A 20,536-nucleotide genomic window follows, 5' to 3' on the forward strand; every position below is an offset into this window, starting at 1 on the left:
TTCTCATGTGTCAGTACTTTTAATGTTGTGCACATCAAATTATAGGAAAAAGACGACTATAAACAAGACGCAGCCCCTCCACTTCCATGAACAGCACACGGCATTACAGTAAGCCAAGTTTATATTCAACCATCAAATGTGGTTCTCCCATTAGTTCACTTTGTGATGGGTCTGAAAAGAAACAAAAATAAACATGTTAAAGGGTCTCAAAAAAAGATAAATTCTCTGATTCCACTCACATGAAAATTTAAATTAGGCGAAACAAGTATAAAGTGGCAGAAAATATACGGCTGGCCGCCTGAGGCCAAGGGTGGAGGAGCTGACTGCAAAAGGACCAAGGAAACTTTTGAGGGATGATGAAAACATTTTATATCTTGATTGAGGAGACAGTTCCACAGCTGCACACATTTACTAAAATTAACAGACTGGACACTGTAAAACAGATGCATTCCACTGTATATTGACTATACCTCAATTCAGTTGATTTTAAAAGAAAATATAGATTGAAAAAGTTCTCATGTTTCAAAGTTCTTAAATTTTCCAGTGGCTTCCAAGTTGAGTCTAGGAACAATCGCTAAGAGATTAAGCAATCCTTAATGCAATCTACAATTTCATTTCTATCATTCTGTGCTCTGTTGCAAACACATATACACACAAACCAGAATCCTAGAGTAAAAAAACCTTAGGAATCTTCTCTCGTCTGTACTGATGAGTCAGACAAAAGTCTTACTTTAACTTTGATAATGCACCTAAGAAAAAATGAATACCAACAGCAAGCTTCCTACAAACAAATAGAGCGTTTTCTTTTTTGCCCTCTACTCCTCCACACAGAACAAGAAACAGAATAGATACCCAATGAATTAAACTGTAAAATCAGTTTGTTAAATAATCATTAAAATAATGATTATCAAGAATAACAAATCGACTAGGATATTTCCTCACTGGACCTCCTGAGACTGGAGATGACTGTGTCATTATCAGTTCAGGAATCCTGACTCTGGCCACTTGTCACACAACATAGTAGCCTCAACAACAGCTGATACTGTTATAATTATTAATAAATGGTTAGATATACAAGAGTTTGCTACAATTATTAACAGAGTAGAGGACTATGTATACAAGGGGCATCCAAAACCCAAAGGTATGCTTACACAGGAGTACAAAGAATAAAGGTGTCTGCTGAAGCAGTGCTTCGTGTTAATGAGAGACAAGCATGCACCCCTCAACACAGGTGCTGATGCAGCATTCCTCCTGTGAGATACACACAGTACGAAACCAACTGTGTTAAAAGATAAATACTAAGCAATGACAAGTATCTTCTTTTTATATGGAAAGTCTAGAAGGACATCCACTAACTAAAAGCAGCAGCCAAAACAGGGAAGGAAGGAGATGGGTTGGGGGTAATTAATCATGGAGAACGTGAGTCTCGGCTGTGATGTTCTCAATTTTTAAAGAAAGAATATCCTCATTTATATAATGCCAACCTTCCTTGAAACTGCTTGTCTAAGCTTTTTGATTTGATAAAACGCTTGCCCTAGAAGACAGCACACCCTGTGCTGGTGAGCAAGCCCCAGCCCGTGGAGGGTCCTCCCAGGCAGGAATAGACACCTTGGTCAGTTTCAGTTTCCTCATCTTCAAGTGACAGGAAGGGAGTAAACAGAAGACCACATTCAGCATTAGGAAGAAGTCTCACATTGTCTTCCCTTCCTTATAATACAGCATGCAGATTTTTGTTGGCCAAGCACTTCTCTGATGAGCAAGCAAGCAAAACCTTTATCACCTCCAACACTTTAAAAAAACATGGATTTTCATCCCAGTTTAATAGTCTTCACATTGGACTTAGATTAACACAGTACTCCCTCACTGTAGACTTTAAAATTCCTTCTGTATCAAAGATGATGAGGAGAAAGTGGTGAGCCAGAGCTTTTCTCACTCAGCACAAACCAGGCACCTTAGGAGGCCCTGGGGACACAAGAGTGAACAAGACAAAGTCCCCAACTCTCCTGGGGCCTGTATTTAAGTTGGGAAAACAATTAAGAAACAAGAAAATACCAGAAGACTGATATGCAAAGAATTAAAGTGAGGTGACAAGGTGACTGGGAGCACGTTAGACTGCGCAGTCAAGGAAGGCCTCTGTGAAGGGGTGGTGTTTAAACTGGGACTTGAGAAGTGAGGGGAAAGTATTCAAAGCAGAAGCAACAGCTAAGGCAAGGCCTAGCTGTTCACCTTACCTGTTTTAAATGAGGACTAAATGTAAAAGCTTAAGAATCCGAGGTTTCCTGCACTCAAAAAATGCCCTCACAGAAGAGGCTCATGAGACTTCTGCTGTGTCCACAGCACTTCTTACCAAACATCGGCAGCCAAGCAAAACTAGTATAATCCCGCTTCATTATTCTGTTTTTCCTGAACTGCTGGGGCACAATGAGCACAGGCGATACTGGACAAAACTGTATTTGCTTTCTTTCCTCAGAACCAGAAAAAAACAGGATGCTACATGTTCTTAATTAAAAGTCATTGACCTCAAACATAATACAATCATCCAGAGAAACTTGTTAACATTTTTTTCTTTAGTATTCGCCATCTACAGAAACACATCTAGGAGGACAAGGAGGGTATTTTTGAAGAAAACTTTCATTTTTTTCTAGGTGTTTTTAAAGCTAGTTATATCCCACAAATATTTTGAATACTGCAACAACAATCCTTGTTTAAGCTGCCCTAAGAATATCATACTGGACTCACACATCAGACTTTATCCTCAGGACATGAAATCAATGACTGTCAATGGTTGCCTGAAAGGACTATAATCTCAGAACACCACAGACATCTTTCACTTTTAAAACCAGTTAAAGAACAGTTATTACCATTAAATTTTATCTTATTTCAGTGAATAAACACAAGTAAATTTAATCAACTATAGCTACATGGTGACAAAGACACTGTAGGTTTCATTTGCTGCTGTTGCCTTGTACATTACTGGGGCTCCTGAAAAAGGTGTGGAATGCCACTTACCATTAAGAATATCTTCAAATCCAATAGTCTCATCATTACCCCTCAAAATATCCAGTGAAAGGTTTGAGCTTGGAAGAAATGGAAGACGCTGAACCTTCAGGAAAAGTATAAAAGAGCAAACTTAGAAATAGTAGAGAGGAAAAAACATACATGATCACATTTCAGTGTCTTCATTATTTGCAAAATTCACAAACTAAATAAAATATCTATTTAACTGGGGGGGGGGGAGGAGAGGAATGATAAGTCCATATTTTAGACCCAAATTTTTAATTCTTCATAACCTTATTCAAAATATAGACACTGAAATTGAAAGCTTTTACTAATACTTAATCATCCCATCAGGTCCGCACACTATTTGGGACCTTTGCATCTGTCCAGGAAAACCAAAGCATACCATGTGATGAAACACAAAATTCTTGAGTCTAACATCATGCTTTGTTTCTAAAAAACATGGGACAATCAAATTCTTGAAGAAATTCTGAAGAAATGCACTGAGAGTATTACTTCACTTACTAAACTGATTATTCATTTTGTATGTTGTTCTGTAATGCTCACAGCACAAATACAAGTCATGACCCTTTAAAACAGTAGTGATAACTAGAGATGAAGATCAGAGGCATCTGTGGGCTTTTAAAAACTACAGTGCCATTCTGAACTAGTGCTATCTACATTTTCCAATAACTAAATACATATATTGCAGACTGGGGTTCCCTTGCAGCTCAGCTGGTAAAGAATCTGCCTGCAATGCAGAAGACCTGCATTCGATCCCTGGGTTGGGAATATGTCCTGGAGAAGGGAAAGGCTACCCACTCCAATATTCTGGCCTCTAGAGTTCCATGGTCTGTATAGTCCATGGGGGTCACAAAGAGTTGGACACGACTGGATGACTTTCACTCATACTGCAGACCAGTACCTAAGTATAGTGCAGAAAGCATGGGCTATAGAGTCAGAGGTTCAAACTCTGCTTTCAGTACTCACCAACCCAACAGCCTTGCCTAGTTACCTGATCTGTCTCACCCTGGTTCAATACCTGTGACACAGGACAGCAGCACCTTTCCCTCACACCTGCAGCACAGTGTGCTGTAAAGTATGGCAGTCACTGGCACATAGTTGGCTATAAAGTATGGCAGTCACTAGCACTTACTCAACAAACTTTAATGCAGCCAAACCAAATTTTCCATTTTTCTGCTGTTAGCTATCCAGCAGTCACCGGAATCAATGCAGTGTGGCATGACAGAATCTGGAGCACAGATGGGGGACAGTTCTTAAACACCTGAAGGACATTTTCTTCCTGAGCAACATGTGTATTCAGTGATATACAAACTGCCCACTAGACACCTCCACTTGGATATTCCTAGAGGCATCACAAATTCAAAGTAATTCCCCAAAAGGAGAGAAATATAAAAGTGGATGCCTGTAAATATCCAGACACTGAGTCTCTAATCAAAGGGGTTTCCCATTTCAAAGCTGCTTTTCTCCATGAAGTAGGAATGGAGGTCATATCCTAACAGGGGGAAAGTAGAAGAGGCTGCAGGCAAGAAGAGAAGGTGAAAAAAAAAAAAAAAGAAGAGAAGGTGAGGTTTGTACAGCTTTTACCAGATAGAAGACTCCTCCCAATCAATTCAGCACACAAATGGGATGCATGCAAACTGACACCTGGAAACCCACCTGCTGCACTGCCTTGAATTCCATCTGCAGTTTTAGTGGTGCAAAAAGACCCTGGATATTTCTCAATGTGGAGAAGTTCATCTTATCTTGGTTGAGCTGGAACTACAAAGACAACACATAATTTTAAATGTGACATTCTGCTTTCAAAACAGTGACCACTGACATCCATGTGACACACACATACACAGAACCTTTAGGTGGTCTTCAGGACATCTATACATGTCCTACCTTTGGGAGTGACCTTTCTCCACCTATTTAACTGACTAATATGGTCTAAAACTGTTCAAATGTTCCCTCTTCTAGAAAGCCTCCCACAGGTTGGCTGCTTCATCTGTGGTCCTCTACAATGCTTCAGGTAGTCCCAATCCACTGCTTATCTTCCCATTAAATTTTCAGCCCCTAAAGGATGGGGATGATGTCACATCCATCTGTGTATGTCCTGTGCCTAGCAGTAACTTGGAGATGAAGGGCCTGAAAAAAAGATCCAAGGCTAGAGGGACGGGCTTGGATATCAACAGCAAAAATGGCAGGGGAAAAATATAAAAGAAAAAAAAAGATCACCAAGTGAGGAAATATTATGAGAGGAATGGAGAGGTGGACCAACCTCTAGAAATGTCCATAAAAAAGACAAAGGTGTAGAAAGGGAGCTTTAGTGAACCAAAGCCTATTCCACAGGATATTGAAAACAAGGCTTCATGTTCTTTATAGTCAAATGCTCAACACCAGAATTGTTTTAATCAGGTATTACTAACATCATTTTTCTACCAGAGGGTAAAAATAAAAACACAGGTAACATACTTACATTTTTTTCTGATAATTCAAGAGGATGACTGGGTAGAAGTTCATTTTTCACACAAGAGAAACTGAAAATAAGCATTTAAAAGGGAGGTTACAGATCACTCAATACCTAGAGCTCACAATTATCTATCAGTGCTGTCATACAATGAAATGGCACAGGGAGCTTGAGGGGGATGAACAAACTATTCTGTATGCTGACTATGGTGGTGACTGTGGGAATTAATACATATATAACTCACAGAACTACACTAAGAGGGAAAAAAATCAAGCATTCTATATATTGTTGTAAATATATCTATTATAGATCCTGGAGGTCAAGAACTCAATAAACTGGGGAGAACCCTCCAAAAAGTGGTGCTAAGTGACGCTCTGTATCTGGAGAAATTTAATAGTGTATGTACTACTATTACTCTGATGATGTGATTCTTTTATTACATAAAGTATCTACATCTCTCCTGTTCATATCTAATGCATATTCAATAGTTAATATATTTTTGATAAATACATACTGAAAAACGTGTTTGAGATTTACCAACTACCTACTATATGCGAAGTACTACATTAGGTGATACATAGCTAGAACCGGGCCACGGGTCTCTATCATTCTCCCTACATAAACATCACCATCTTATTCTCCAAACCAGGATTGAAGAGCTGAAAGAAACCTTAGAAATCCTGCAACATCAGTATTTATCAAATACTGTCTTTGTAAAAAGCATTACCCATAAGTGGAATTTGAAAATGGTCCTGCTCATGGTAATCTTACAATCTGAGAAGAAAAAGGAGCATTTTGTGTATGTGTAGTGGGAGTGGGGAGAACGGACCAAAACCCAAAACCAAATCATCAGGACTCGGTTACTGGCTAGCTTATGAATTTGATTATACTATAAATCAAATTATATCTCCAATTCCAAAGGCAATATACTGCATCTTTCACTACAAAATGGAAAGACAACAATGAGGCATTATGTCAGCTTCCAGAGACCAATATTAGAATGACATTCTATGACTAAATACCTTCCAAGTAAATATAAAATTCAAAACACAGTATGTACACAGTGGGGAGGATATTTGACTAAACAGAAAAAACCATCTGCCGAGAAAAAGGACCAGTACCAGAAAATGAGACCTAAACATATAAAAACGTAAAGGAAAACATAAAGGGAAGCGGTGTAACTGTGCTATAACTAGAAATGAAAAACAAGAGCAGCTAACACTTACTGCTTACTAGTGTCACATATTGGTCTAAGTATTTTCCAGGGATTAGCTCATTTATTCTTCAAAATAAGACAGATGCTATTACTAGCCTTATTTCACAGGTGAGGGCAATGAGAGACAGAACAGTTAAGTTAATGTGCCCATGGACACACATCTAGTAAATAGCATAGTCATGACCAAAACCCAGAGCCCACGATTTTTACTGCTATGTTCTAGCATCTCCCAAAGAAAAGTGAACTACTCCCAATTTACCTTAGTTAATAAGATGAAGAACAAAGGGCTCTCCAAGTTATCAGAAGCAAAAAGAGGAATCCCACCAAATCGTGCTGCCAGGTAATCTCTCCTAGGAGGACACACTTTCTTGGGAACCTGTTATTCTGGTAAAATGCTTCTTCCACTATAGAAACATTCATGCTTCCTCTCCTCCCTCCCTTTAGTCTAAAGTATACTACTTGCTATCTTATAAATTAAATACATATTTATGGCTTATCAAAAGATTTAAAGAATATTGTGAAAAATAATTCACTTATTATAACAAAGTCACAACTCCCCTACATACCCTTTTCGAAGAAGATCATGACTTTCAAAAGGTCCACTTGCCGACAGCTCAGTAACTGGAATACTGTCCTTTAGCTGAGATCCAAGTCCTCTGGCATTCTACAACACAAATAAAAAACACTATTATAGGTGGGAGGTGGGAGGGGGGGTTCATGTTTGGGAACTCATGTACCCCCATGGTGGATTCATGTCAATGTATGGCAAACCCAATACTGTACTGTAAAGTAAAATAAAGTAAAAATAAAAATTAAAAAAATAAAATAAAAAAACAACACTATTATATATTTAAAAAATGTTAACAACTCACACTGATCCTCTATGTAAAAATACTGCTTAAGCATCTGAGAAAAGATAAGGTCTCTGCCCTCTTAAGACTATAGTCTAGGTCATTACTATGAGCCTCAGTATCACGTAGAGGGATGCACAAGGTTCAGTGAATAATCTGGAATTTGGGGCAGGAAGGATTCCTGAGCTGAGTGCTCTGAGACTGAAAGGCATTCCAGGAAAACAAGAACATGGGTAAAGGTATAAAAATATAAATGAACAAGCCACAAGTGGTTTGAGATGATTGGCTAACTATATGTCTGAGTAGGGCAGAAAGAAAGGCTGGTGAAAAAAAATGAAAAGGCTTAAATATGCAAATAAATTAAGATTTTGTTCTAAATTTGAGCACCTGATCATGATCAGATTTACTTTCACTGGGAAGATCCTTTCTTTACGTTGGAATGATGAGCACAGAATGAAAAAAGTTGAGGACAGAATCCTGGGAATACCATTTCTTAAGGACAAAGAACAAGGAAAATGGAATTAAGAATGGACAGAAGAGCTAGAAGAGAGTGGTCACAGAAGCTAAGGAAAAAAGGGAATCTCAGAAAGCATTTGGTTTCCTTAAGAGGGTGCTACCTGTGAAAAATAAACGCACTTAATCAGGCTGGCCTAAATAAAAAGAAACAAAACGCTAAGATTCACAGTATATGTGGTACTTGTGTATTGTCACCCTACTCATTTACACTCTAATTTAGTCACCAAATATTTATATCTACTATGTGGCAGGTACTCTACTAGATGCTGAAGATACATATCTGGCGTCTAGGGCTTAGTCTAATGGAGAGAGAATAAACATGCATAATAAAAATGTCTCAAACGTTACAACAGGTAAAACACAAGATGCTGAATTTAAACTAGCATAGAGTCGGACATGACTGCAGCGACTTAGCAGCAGCAGCAGCGCTAAATACAACATCCTTGCAATCCTGAAGAAAAATGTCAAAAAGCTACAAGCAGTTTGGCGTTCAGTCTATACTCTCCTAGGAGAAACTACTCTGAGAAATTAGCTTTTTAAATTGCTGTTTTACTTCAATTCGTGCATTTCACTATGGTCAGGTATTGTAGTTTGTCCAGGGTTTCTCCAATCTACTAATCGCGTCCAGGCTCTCACACCTGGATAACTTTAAGAGCACTCTACTGGGTCTTGCTGCCCGTAGACTCCTCCATTATCCAGTTCTACACAGCAAAGTCTGCTTGACATGCAATCTCCTCCAACAATGCTGGGAGAAAACCAAAAAACAAAACAAAACAAAATCTTTCACTCACTCATCAATGCCTTGTCTGAAAAACAATGTCCAAGGCCCAAAACCTGGAACTCAAGAACCTGCACAACAGGTTTCAACTCCCCTGAACAGAAGTCACGGTCAATTAGGAAAAGAAGCTGGAATCTAGTGTCCGTCACTAACCTAACAGGTGCCTGTGATGAAGGAACGGAACCTTTCTGGCCCTGCCTACTCATCCTTCCAGGTATCTGAACTCCTTACAGGACTAGAGTTGTATGACTGTACCTTCCCAAATGTTATTTCCTACATGCACAGTTCCCCTCCTCCCAGACTGCTTTATTGTAAAGCGACACAAGAAAAGTCTCTTCTAGGCACAAAGAAAAGGGGGATTGTGATCTCCGGGTTCTACCCATTATCACTTTGCCAATTCCCTTCTGTAAATATCGCAATCAGTACATGATGTTTCTAAGAAAGTAGCAGAGGGGAGCAAATCTATGCAAAGTTAACACTAGTTATTTCAGAGTGTCTTTAAAAATTTTATTTAGCTGTGTCAGCTCTTAGTTGCAGCATGTGGATCTTTAGGTGCACCATGCAAACTCTTAGTTGCAGCATATGGGATCTAGTTCCCTGACCAGGGATGGAAGAACCCCCAGCCCCGACATGGGTAACACCAAGAGTCTTAGCCACTGGACCACCATTGAAGTCCCTCTGAGTGTTTATAAAACCTCTTTTCTATGTTCAACAGTATTCACCAACAGAAGTAAGTGTTAGTTGCTCAGTCATGCCCAACTCTTTGGGACCCCATGGACTGCAGCCCACCAGGATCCTGTGTCCATGAGATTTTCTAGGCAAGGATACTGAAGTGGGTTGTCATTCCCTTTTCCAGGGATGTTCCCGACCCAGGGATCGAACCTGGGTCTCCTGCACTGCAAGCCGATTCTTTACGATTGAGCTACAAGGGAACCCATTCACCAACAGAAAGAAGCTTTCTAGATTTGGACTGGTAGTAAGAGTCACGGGCAATGACGATTCAGGAAATCTCTCCCGAATATCAAACTTTTTTAAGTTAAGAGGAAAAAAAGAGAAGGGGTGGGGGAGGAGGAGGACTCCACTAACAACGCTAACATATGGGGAGTAACAAGTATCTAATTTTACCCCCTCCAAAGCCTGGCATGCTACAAACTCGCCAAAACGTTGGCAAAGTAAAAGCAGAGTGATGGAAAGCCAACCCATAGTTGTGGGTTTGTCATCCAGGCGGTTCCGAGGGTCGAGGGGCGGGTGAGAAGTTTGCTGGACGCGACTCTCAAGGGTTCGCCCCTCGGAGGAGGGCTAACGGGCGGTGCCCCCACCCCAAGACCGCCGCAACTTTCGGGTTTGCCCTTGCCAGCTCGGCGCCGACTCCAGGAAGAGACTCAGGTCGGGGTCGGCTGGGGGATCTAGGGGGTGGGAAGAGAGAAGAAGAGGTGAGAGAGGAGGAAGCCGAGGCGCGGCTCCCGGTACCAGCGCCGGAGCCCAGCCCGGACGGCCACGAGTACCCCTGAACCCCGTGACTCAACAGATCATGGCGGGAGAGGCGGGCTTCCTCCTCCTCCCGCCGCTGCCGGAGGGACGGGCAGGAAGGCGGCGGCTTACTCTTGCGGCCACCGACCCGAGCCCGCCGGCCACTCGGGTCGCTCGGGGTCGGGAGGGGGGGGGTCTCACTTACCATCTTCGACTCGCTCGGCGTACAGACGCTCTCCCCTTGACGGTCAACCGGCCCCGCCGCTCACTTCCGTTTCCGGGCTGGCCCCCCCAACATCCGCCGGAAGTGCGTCCGTCCGGGCGAAGGAAGGAAGGAGGGCGCGGGGCGCCTGGAGGGAGCCGCGCGGGGCCGGGGCTCCCACGCTTCAGGTCCCGAGGGACCTGGGGCCAAGGGCGCTGTGAGGGATGTGGGCTGGCGGAGGGCGGGGAGGGGGGGCTCGGGCCTCTGCTCTCTTCGTCAGCAACCCCGACCGCCGGGGGAGGGGCAGTGTGCTTTGCCAGGTGCGTCGCCCCGTCAGTACAAAATCTCTGAGGTAAAAATGACTTTTTTTTTTTCATACGGATAAGCAAGGCCCAGGTGGGATGAGTGATTAGGCTGCACCAAACCTGGAACCCAAAGGTTTTCCCAATTTCTTTTGTTTTTTTAAAATTTAAATCACGTATCGACGGCGTCCTGTGTTTAGAACCCTGGACCGAGACTAGAAATAGAGAAATGAACCGGCTGGCTGTGGGTCCTCGCTACAGCAGTAGAGGAGCTTTTGGCGGTGGCCAGGGTGACAGCTAAGCTAATTGAGGGCTTTTATTTGGGCTTCCCTGGTAGCTCAGCTTTTAAAAATTCGCCTGCAATGCAGGAGACCCCGGTTCAATTTCTGGGTCTGGAAAATCTGCTGGAGGAGAGAGGCTACCCACTCCAGTGTTCTTGGGTTTCCCTTGAGGCAAGTGGAAGAAAGAGCAGACACCACTGGATCAGCTTTTGAGGACAGTGGCATCTGTGCGAAAGCTAGGTTTCAGCCAGCGCTAAGATGTGCAGATAACTTGGAGCGGAGTAAAATGTACCAGGAAGTCTTGGTTGCATGTTTTCAGGGCCACAGTAGCAGAGGAGTACCTGAGTAGAGATGTCAGTTTCTCTCCTTTCTGCCCTCATACAGCCTATACACACTTTACCATAATCTCTGGCACTCAGACTGTTTCCCACAGACTCCTGCAGTCGGGGGCCATGTCTTACAAAGTGTCCTATCTGCATTGTAGAAAGCACCCACTAATGTTTATTAAATGCAAAGTGGAGGGGAGGAACGCATAAATGGATACTTGTGCCTAAGAGGTAAGACTGACTAATATGGTTGGGAAGTAGGCTGGAAGTAGGTTTGGAGAAGTTTCCAGAATCACCCTTGTGCACCTGGAGCCCAACCTGAAAGCTCAGCACTATAAGCCAAGACCCTAAATCCTTGTCTGGTTCCAATTATGCCCCTTCCCTCAGGACTGGACTCAACAAAAACTGCCATCCTACCACAGTCTCTACAATTCTGCTATCAGCTGACATCAGGAGCCACAGTGTGTGTGTGTATGTGTGTGTGTTGTGCCCAGCCTTCTCATTGCCTCCAGCTGCAAATTCTGGCTGGGCCTGCTTATCCTTTCTCCCTCCCAGCCTCTCAAGACACTTCTCAGCCAGGTGGATTCTTTTGAGCTTTGAATTCAGAATGGGGGGATTTGGGGAGAGGCTGGTGCAAGGCTTGGTGCCGTAGCGATGTTTTCCCTCAGCATTTAAGGTAGAAGAGTGAGCTCTTCGTTGTCTGAGAAAGGAGGGAAAGCAATTCATGGAAAAAGTTAAAAAAAACATATTCTCTCCAAGGTAGGTAAAACTTCAGTTCAGTCGCTCAGTTGTGTCCAACTCTTTGCGACCCCATGGACCACAGCACACCAGGTCTCCATGTCCATCAGCAACTCCCGAGGTTTACTCAAACTCGTCCATTGAGTCGATGATGCCATCCAACCATCTCATCCTCTGTCGTCCCCTTCTCCTGCCCTCAATCTTTCCCAGCATCAGGGTCTTTTCAAATGAGTCAGCTCTTCACATCAGGTGGCCAAAGGATTGGAGTTTCAGCTTCAGCATCAGTCCTTCCAATGAATAGGATGGACTTGTTTTATCTCCCTGCAATCCAGGGGACTCTTAAGAGTCTTCTCCAACACCACAGTTCAAAAGCATCCATTTTTCGGCACTCAGCTTTCTTTATTGTCCAGCTCTCACAGCCATACATGACTACTGGCAAAACCATAGCTTTGACTACCTGGACCTTTATTGGCAAAGTAATGTGTCTACTTTTTAATATGCTGTCTAGGTTGGTCATAGATTTCCTTCCAGGGAGCAAGCATCTTTTAATTTCCTGGGTGCAGTCACCATCTGCAGTGATTTTGGAGCCCCAAAAAATAAAGTCTGACACTGTTTCCACTGTTTCCCCATCTATTTCCCATGAAGTGATGGGACCAGATGCCATGATCTTAGTTTTCTGAATGTTGAGTTTTAAACCAACTTTTTCACTCTCGTCTTTCACTTTCATCAAAAGGCTGTTTAGTTCTTCACTTTCTGCCGTAAGGGTGGTGTCACCTGTATATCTGAGGTTATTGATATTTCTCCTGGCAATCTTGATTCCAGCTTTGCTTCATCCAGCCCAGCGTTTCTCATGATGTACTCTACATATAAGTTAAATAGGCAGAGTGACAGTATACAGCCTTGACGTACTCCTTTTCCTATTTGGAACAAGTCTGTTGTTCCATGTCCAGTTCTAACTTTGCTTCCTGAGCTACATACACATTTTTCAGGAGGCAGGTCAGGTGGTCTGATATTTCCATCTCTTGAAGAATTTTCCAGAGTTCATTGCGGTCCATACAGTCAAAGGCTTTGACATAGTCAATAAAGCAGAAGTAGAGGTATTTCTGGAACTCTTGCTCTTTCGATGAACCACTGGCTGTTGGCAGTTTGATCTCTGTTTTCTCTGCCTTTTCTAAATCCAACTTGAACATTTGGAAGTTCACGGTTCACATACTGTTGAAGCCTGGCTTGGAGAATTTTGAGCATTACTTTGCTAGCATCTGAGATGAGTGCAATTGTGCAGTAGTTTGAGCATTCTTTGGTATAGCCTTTCTTAGGGATTGGAATGAAAAGTGACCTTTTCCAGTCCTGTGGCCACTGCTGAGTTTTCCAAATTTGCTGGCATATTGAGCACACTTTCACAGTATCATCTTTTAGGATTTGAAATAGCTCAACTGGAATTCCGGGACTTCCCTGGTGGCTCAGAGGTTAAAGCATCTGCCTGGAATGCAGGAGACTCGGGTTTGGTCCCTGGGTTGGGAAGATCCCCTGGAGAAGGAAATGGCAACCCACTCCAGTACTCTTGCCTGGAGAATCCCATGGAAGGAGGAGCCTGGTAGGCTACAGTCCATGGGGTCACAAGAGTCGGACATGACTGAGCGACTTCACTTAACTGGAATTCCATCACCTCCACTAGCTTTTGTACACAGTGATGCTTCCTAAGGCCAACTTTGCATTCCAGGATGTCTGGCTCTAGGTGAGTGATCACACCATCGTGATTATCTGAGTCATGAAGATCTTTTTTGTATAGTTCTGTGTATTCTTGCCACCTATTCTTAATATCTTCTGCTTCTATTAGGTCCATACCATTTCTGTCCTTTATTTTGCCCATCTTTGCATGCAATGTTCCCTTGGTAAACATTAGATGTTTCCCTTGGTAAACATCTAAGGTAAACTTAGAACTGTTGTATTAAGTATAAATTTCAGAAATTGCTCCCCTGCAATTGGCAAGGGTGGTACAAATTTCAACTAAGAAGAAAGTTATTATGTTTCAGAGGACCATAAAATAACCTCCAGATTATGAAGAGTACCTCCAGCTCCTCTTTAAACTGTCTGAATTCTGACAGTGTTGGGAAAGGTCCAGTGTACTTAATTTAAGATAAATCCTATTTACACATCCTTCTTTGCAAGTCCCTTTATAAATGTTAAGAGATGGAGTATGTTACATCAAGTTTATTTGACAGACCCTTTAACCCTCAGAGGTGGGTGTTTCATATTTCCTCTGAAACATTTTGCTATGATTTCAGTTAGAGCTACTTTTAAAGAGTGTTCTCTGCTTATGAAAAGCTGGATTTTGATAATACTAGAGTGGACTCTTTGGAATCCAGGTGTTTTCTCTGACATCTGCATTGCCTCAGGAACAACTGAAGTTAGCATTCCATTTTCCTTGCTTTCACAGCCCTGTCTTAGGTATGTGTGGTTTGTTTGTTTTGGCTGTGTTGTGAGGCACGTGGGATGTTAGCTCCCTGACCAGGGATCAAACCTGTGGCCCCTGCATCAGAGGCACAAAGTCCCAACCACTGGACCACCAAGGAAGTTCCCCTTTATTTTTTGAATTTTTACCTTGGGTGTATGTGTGCTCAGTCACTCAGTCATGTCTGACTCTTTGCGACCCCATGGACTGTAGCCCACCAGCCTTCTCTGTCCATGCGGTTTGCCAGGCAAGAATACTGGAATGGGTTGCCATGCCCTCTTCCAGGGGATCTTCTGAGCCAGGAATCGAACCCGTGTCTCCTGCATTGTAGGCAGATCCTTTACCTCCGAGCCATCGGGGAAGCTCCGAGTCTGTATTTTTAGGAAACGGTTTATATTTTCAGCATGGAGAGTCTATTTATTTGCCTGTGGAGCATACAGCTGGTAGGTTATATGCAAAGAATTTAAAATTTTAGACTTGTTTCTTTTACCCTTCATTTGCCAGTCTACATGTAGGAGCATAGAATCATTTTAATAGTAACTAGAAATTTTAATTCTGAAGATATATCTGCCAACAAACATTGTGCAGAGCCTTACAAAGCCTGGTATATTATGCCTGCATGCCTAATGTTTTCTGTTTAGATGCTGGTTTTGGATAATAGTGTCAGTGGTCCCCTCCACTGTCATGAATAACTGAGAGGGGAAGTTTTAATATTTTTGAAAATTGGAAAATTTATCCCCTGAGGACAAAAATTTGAGAGAAAATCTGCATATATTCAAAGCACACTAGAAGATTATCTCAGAAGCAGTTTATATTAATCTTATTTAGAATCTAAAAGCTGATTTAGAATCTAAAAGCTGAAAAACACAGCCTAAGTCACTCTGATTGTATGACCGGTTTGACTCTCTTTCCTTCTAGAAGCAATGCATGCTCATTGTAGAAAATTAGAAAACAATATAAGGGGGAAAAAAGGGAATGGAGAACAGAGTTAACCACTGTGAACACATGGGCTCTGAGACATTCTAAGACAGAATATGTTTGTCATTTTAAAGAAAATAGAGTGACTCCATTTTCTACGTGAGCTGGGAAGTTTCCTCTTGGCTTTTTTCACGGCCATGTTATTATTTAGTAAAATATGTCATTCTGAAGCCTTAGAAAACACCCTTCCTTTACTTCTTCAAGAATGGAGAATTACACGTAGGCTCTTTACTCAACATTTTTCATTCTGTCAGTGTGGTTGGATGCCAAGTGGCTGTTCTGAGTAATTTTTGAAGGTACGTTTTTTTGGTGCTTTGCCAGGGAAATCATAACTCTTAAAATGCACCATAGACCTATTGAATTTATGGATAGATATTATGTTCCATGTTTTGTTGTTTTCTCACTGTTTTAGTCTCTGGGATTGATGCCAAAGGCCATTCAGCCTCACTCCATTTATTAGAGTGTACAACTAAGTTTACACATTAGAGTTTAGAGGGGAAAAAAAGACCTTGTTTATCATTTGGCTTAAGATGGCTTTATGTCAGTGAGAAAGAAAAGTATTATTTCTCAAATACCACAGTGAAATCTCATGAGAAATAGGGTATCATAGTTAACAAATAATTACCCGTTGCCTGAGCCACAAGAAGAACTCCTTGCCTTATTCCAGACCATCTTCTCTGCTGCTGTCAGATGTTTTGTGTCCTAAAATTCAAATCTGTGACTTCCCTCCTCAAAGCGCTTCACTTGCTCCTCATTCCTGGCCATCCAGGATTCCAGCCTCTGTCCAATGGCAAACAGGCCTTCTGTGATCTGACTGCTAACCTCATTCTTAAATCCTTTACTTCAGTCATATTAGATTACTTGGAATTCTCTGAAAATGTCATTGCTTTCATGCCCCTGCACTTTTATTCTTGCTCTCCCCTCTTTCTGGCATGCTCTGTTGCACCATCTCAGGTCAGCATCACCTCCTCTGTGAAGTCTTGCCTGACTTGCTCCACTGCCCCATTCTCCCCGCTTCAGGCAGAAGGGATCCTTCGTGCCCCATAACATACGCATACTTGTTTGACTGCAGCTGTAGCACATTGTTGCACTTGTTTGCACATGTGCCTCTCCTTTTTTTTTTCAGCTTTTTCGTCTGTAAATCTCATTCACCATCTTTTGGGAGCTTTCATCTTACTTTAGGAACACTGTAGTAGTCTTTCAGCTTGTATTCCATCTCTACCATCTTATGTTATGAATTCTGTTAACTCTTACTTTTCCTACATTTTTTAAATCTTGAAAGATTAAGCTTAATTTAAAAATTTTTTTCTCTTAACTCTGTTTTTTCCCTTTATTAGTTCAGCGCTTATTACCTTTTTTAAATATTTTGTGAGATGTCCTAGAATTTTAATGTACATAGTGTGTATGTGTAATTTAGTAAGGTGTGTAATTAATCAAATGTGTAATTTAATGTCTTCAGTTAGTCAGTGTTTTACCCTCTTGAACAAAGTACAGACCTTTGAATGCCTTATTCCTGTTATCTCCTTCCTACTTATATGCCATTTTTTTCTACTAGCATTTTGATTCTATATTATTTCCAAACCTTATAATTGAGCATCATTGTTATTTAACACAGTTATTTTATAGGTTTATCCATGTATTCATCATTTTCTTCACTGTTTGGAATCTCTCACCTTTCTGCTATGAGTTTTCTTCATCCTAAAGTATATCCTGTATAAATTTCTCTGAGTCTGTCGGAAAATGTTTTTATTCCACCAATATTCTTGAAAGATAGTTTGTTGGTTATAGAAAATTCGGTTGTCAGTTACTTTCTGCATTTTGAAGGTACTATTCCAGTGCTTTCTGAAATCCATGTTGCTTTGGATAAGTGTGCCCAAAGTCTGTTTTTCCCCTGTGCATAATCAATTTCTCCCTCTGACTGCTTTTAAGATTTTTTTCTTTATCTTTGACCACAAAGTACCTTGGTATGAATGTGCCTTTTTACTTATCATGCCTTGAATTTGTTGGGCATATTTCTGTGATAAAACAGGAGTTGTTGTTGTTCAGTCACTAAGTCATGTCCAGCTCTTTGCAGCCTTATGGACTGCAGCATGCCAGGGTTCCCTGTCCTTCACGGTCTCCTGGAGTTTGCTCAAACAGGGATGACCTGACCTGTCCTTCCTCCCTCAGCCACCACCTCATTTGAACACAGTTATGAGATCTGGACCTGTGAGAATCATCTTGAAATCATGAGATTACAAACACAAGAATGAAGAAGTAGAAGAGAAAGCATCTAAGTCCTTAATAACCTCACCAAGCACTGAATTGCCTACTTCTAGGCTTCATGCTTGGAGAAGGAAATGGCAACCCACTCCAGGATTCTTGCCTGGGAGATCCTGTGGACAGAAGTGCCTGGCAGGCTACAGTCCATGGGGATGCACGAGTCAGACACAACTTGGTCACTAAATCACCATCACCACCAGTCTTCATGTATAGGAAGGAAATAATCGCCTTTTTGCTTAATGTTTGTTCTTTAGTCAGTTACTCAGTTGCATCCAAAATTAATCTTAATCAGAACATGATCCTTTATTTCTCTGTGAAGTGCAACAAGCACTGTAACAGAGTAAGTGCTCAGTAACATTTCAAACAACTACTGGTCATATTGAATCGTGTGTGAAGTCTGTTTGTCTTTGAAAATATTGATAAATTTGATTTAAGAATTTTCTTTTTAATAAAAAACCTGTAGCTGACCTACAGATCAATTTTTAAAAAGACAAACTAATATCAAATACCTACTAAAAGTACCAGACAGTGTTTCTTCTACTATGCCATAGCTTGTCAGACTTAACTGGACAAGTACCACAAGGGAAGCCTGGCGTGCTGCCGTCCATAAGGTTGCAAAGAGTCAGACACGACTGAGAGACTGAACTGAACTGAACTCTGGTTCCTAAGTTAATTCTTAGGAACCAGAAATGCAGTCAAAGACATATGAGACATACATGCTTCTTGAGTCATTATGTTTGAAATATATCATTCATTCTTAGGAAGGAGGAGGCAAAAGAAATGAAAATCAAGGTTAATCAGAAAATCTGGCCTGAAGGAGTTGCAAGTGTAAGCAGGAAAGAAGAGGAAGGAGAGAGTGAGATAGAGAATGATAGAGAGGTCACAACAGCTGATTGTCTTTACTCTTCTGTCTTCCAACCAGCTCAGCTGTCTTTTAAAAAGAAGACATGTCTTAAGAAGGAGCAATCTGCAAGCCAGCCAGAAGCAAAGACGCCATTGATTGACCTGTGGAAAGTGCTCCTATTCATCCACTGCTAAATGCATTCTAAGAATGCTGACTGCATTATTCAGGTGTGGCTTTCTGGGACAGAACGTGATCTTGTGCTGCACAGGGATACACACACACAGCCTACAATCTGGGGAAGCTCCGAAAGTGTGTGTTTAACCTCTCTTCCCTATCACAGACATTTTCTCACAGCTCCTAAAGAGCTGGCCTCTACTGTACTGCAAAGGGCTTCCCTGGTGGCTCAGTGGTAAAAAAAACCTGCGTGCAAGTGCAGGAGATGCAGGTTCGATCCCTGGTCTGGGAAGATCCTCTGGAGAAAGAAATGGCAATCCACTCCAGTATTCTTGTCTGGGAATTTCCATGGACAGAGGAGCCTGGTGAGCTATAGTCCATGGGGTTGCAAAGAGTCAGACACAACTTAGCGACTAAATAACAACTTCACTGCAAAAACTCAAATATGCTTGAAAAGCTTGTTTCTTTAGTTGATTACTCCCAAGGTTTTCACCTCATTCAGTGTAGGGAATCCTGTTTCAGGTTCTATGTAGGAAGAATCGTTTCAGTGCTCAGAGCAGTCACCCTGAGCAGTAGAACTGAGGTAGACTGAGTAGACTCAATCATATTTGTATCATGAGGATAGGGAGATGCAGGAAGCTGCAGTCTGGCTTGGGTTTGAGAATTGGTTCTCCAGTTGACCAAGAGTCCCTCCCATCGCCACGACAAATGTGTAAATGCCCAGTCTACCCACCTCATTCCCCCTGATTGACATAGCCCAGGCTCCTTAAAGGGTCAGAATTCACACACATTTTTAAACAATCAATATGGTCATATCTTAAAATAGGAGAAAGAGAAGCCTTGAATGCTTCCAAAGCAACCATTTCTGTCCCTCAGAGGGTTGCTGCCTGACCTACCAGGGAGGAGAGTGGCTGCTACTGGGGCATTTGGATTTCCTTCTATTTCTACTATATCCCAGTCATTAAAATGGGGGATCTCCACAGAGTTAAAGGTTATTTTACACAGGAAGCACATTCAGTATTAGTACAACAAATGTTTTCCTTTCTCCAGCCATGGAAGAACTCCACTCAGAGGGAGTCGTGATAAATCAGAGCATCAGCCCTTTCCGCTTGGACACCAATAAGTCCTGCACTTCAAAATTGCTGACCTAAAAAGGATGCTCAAGAAGGAGCAAGTTTTTTTTTTTTTTCTTGTAAAGAAAGCAACACCAGAAGCAGTGTGACTTCCTTGTTCACTTAGATGCATGCAAAAAAGAAAAGTGAGTCACTTTTGAGTTTCTAACTTTAGCTTATAGAAACAAAGCACTGAATCATGTAACTTGTCAGGGAAGACCTGGATATAGTTTTCTCTAGATAATGTTCATATTGAAAGAGTCCGAAATTCTATTTTTGTGGTAAAGTTACGGGATTAGAGCTACAAGTGTCTACTCATCAGTAATTTTGCAGTTCAGGATGTGACTATAAAAACATTCCAGCAGAGATACGGCAGAGCCCACAGAGCCATCTAACTTCATTGAGTCAGCCACACTCAGGCTAGAACTTCTCTGAATCCAGAATTGAAAAGGAGCTGTGAGATCAACATTAGGAAAAGCACCGTGGACTCAGTCCAAGTATTCTTATTCGTCATGCTGTGGATGAAATGAAGGGTTTAAAAAATCACTTATTCAGTCATTTGGA

The 20,536-nt window shown here is 41.7% G+C and overlaps 1 protein-coding gene and 1 long non-coding RNA gene across 4 annotated transcripts in view; one reads left to right on the top strand and one right to left on the bottom strand.

Annotated features, from left to right (window-relative positions):
* Positions 1-10,731, bottom strand: POMP (proteasome maturation protein). The gene is made up of 6 exons (XM_069601654.1): positions 10,507-10,731; positions 7,253-7,350; positions 5,480-5,540; positions 4,678-4,779; positions 3,010-3,103; positions 1-171 (listed from the first exon to the last, which is right to left on the bottom strand). Exons 1-6 carry the CDS (start codon positions 10,507-10,509, stop codon positions 104-106), a joined length of 426 nt encoding a protein of 141 aa, XP_069457755.1. The 5' UTR covers positions 10,510-10,731; the 3' UTR covers positions 1-103.
* LOC138446591 (uncharacterized) overlaps positions 10,581-20,536 on the top strand; it is a 21,880-nt gene continuing 11,924 nt past the window's right edge. For 2 of the 3 annotated variants that reach the window (XR_011259453.1, XR_011259454.1), the window contains exons 1-3: positions 10,581-10,855; positions 18,765-18,913; positions 19,911-20,118. This is a non-coding gene — a long non-coding RNA (uncharacterized lncRNA). The remainder of the gene's footprint in view (positions 10,856-18,764; positions 18,914-19,910; positions 20,119-20,536) is intronic. The other variant, XR_011259455.1, reaches the window with a different exon arrangement.

The sequence above is a fragment of the Ovis canadensis genome, chromosome 10, assembly GCF_042477335.2.
Source record: "Ovis canadensis isolate MfBH-ARS-UI-01 breed Bighorn chromosome 10, ARS-UI_OviCan_v2, whole genome shotgun sequence".
In the NCBI taxonomy this organism is placed as follows: domain Eukaryota; kingdom Metazoa; phylum Chordata; class Mammalia; order Artiodactyla; family Bovidae; genus Ovis; species Ovis canadensis.

Bases quoted from the DNA above. Each gene is read 5' to 3' on its own strand.
- POMP (XM_069601654.1), bottom strand. The intron at 3,104-4,677 runs GTGGGTTTCCAG...CTTTTCCTGAAG, and splicing joins AATTCAAGGCAGTGCAGCAG to GTTCAGCGTCTTCCATTTCT. The intron at 172-3,009 runs GTAAGTGGCATT...GTTTCTTTTCAG, and splicing joins ATTTGAAGATATTCTTAATG to ACCCATCACAAAGTGAACTA.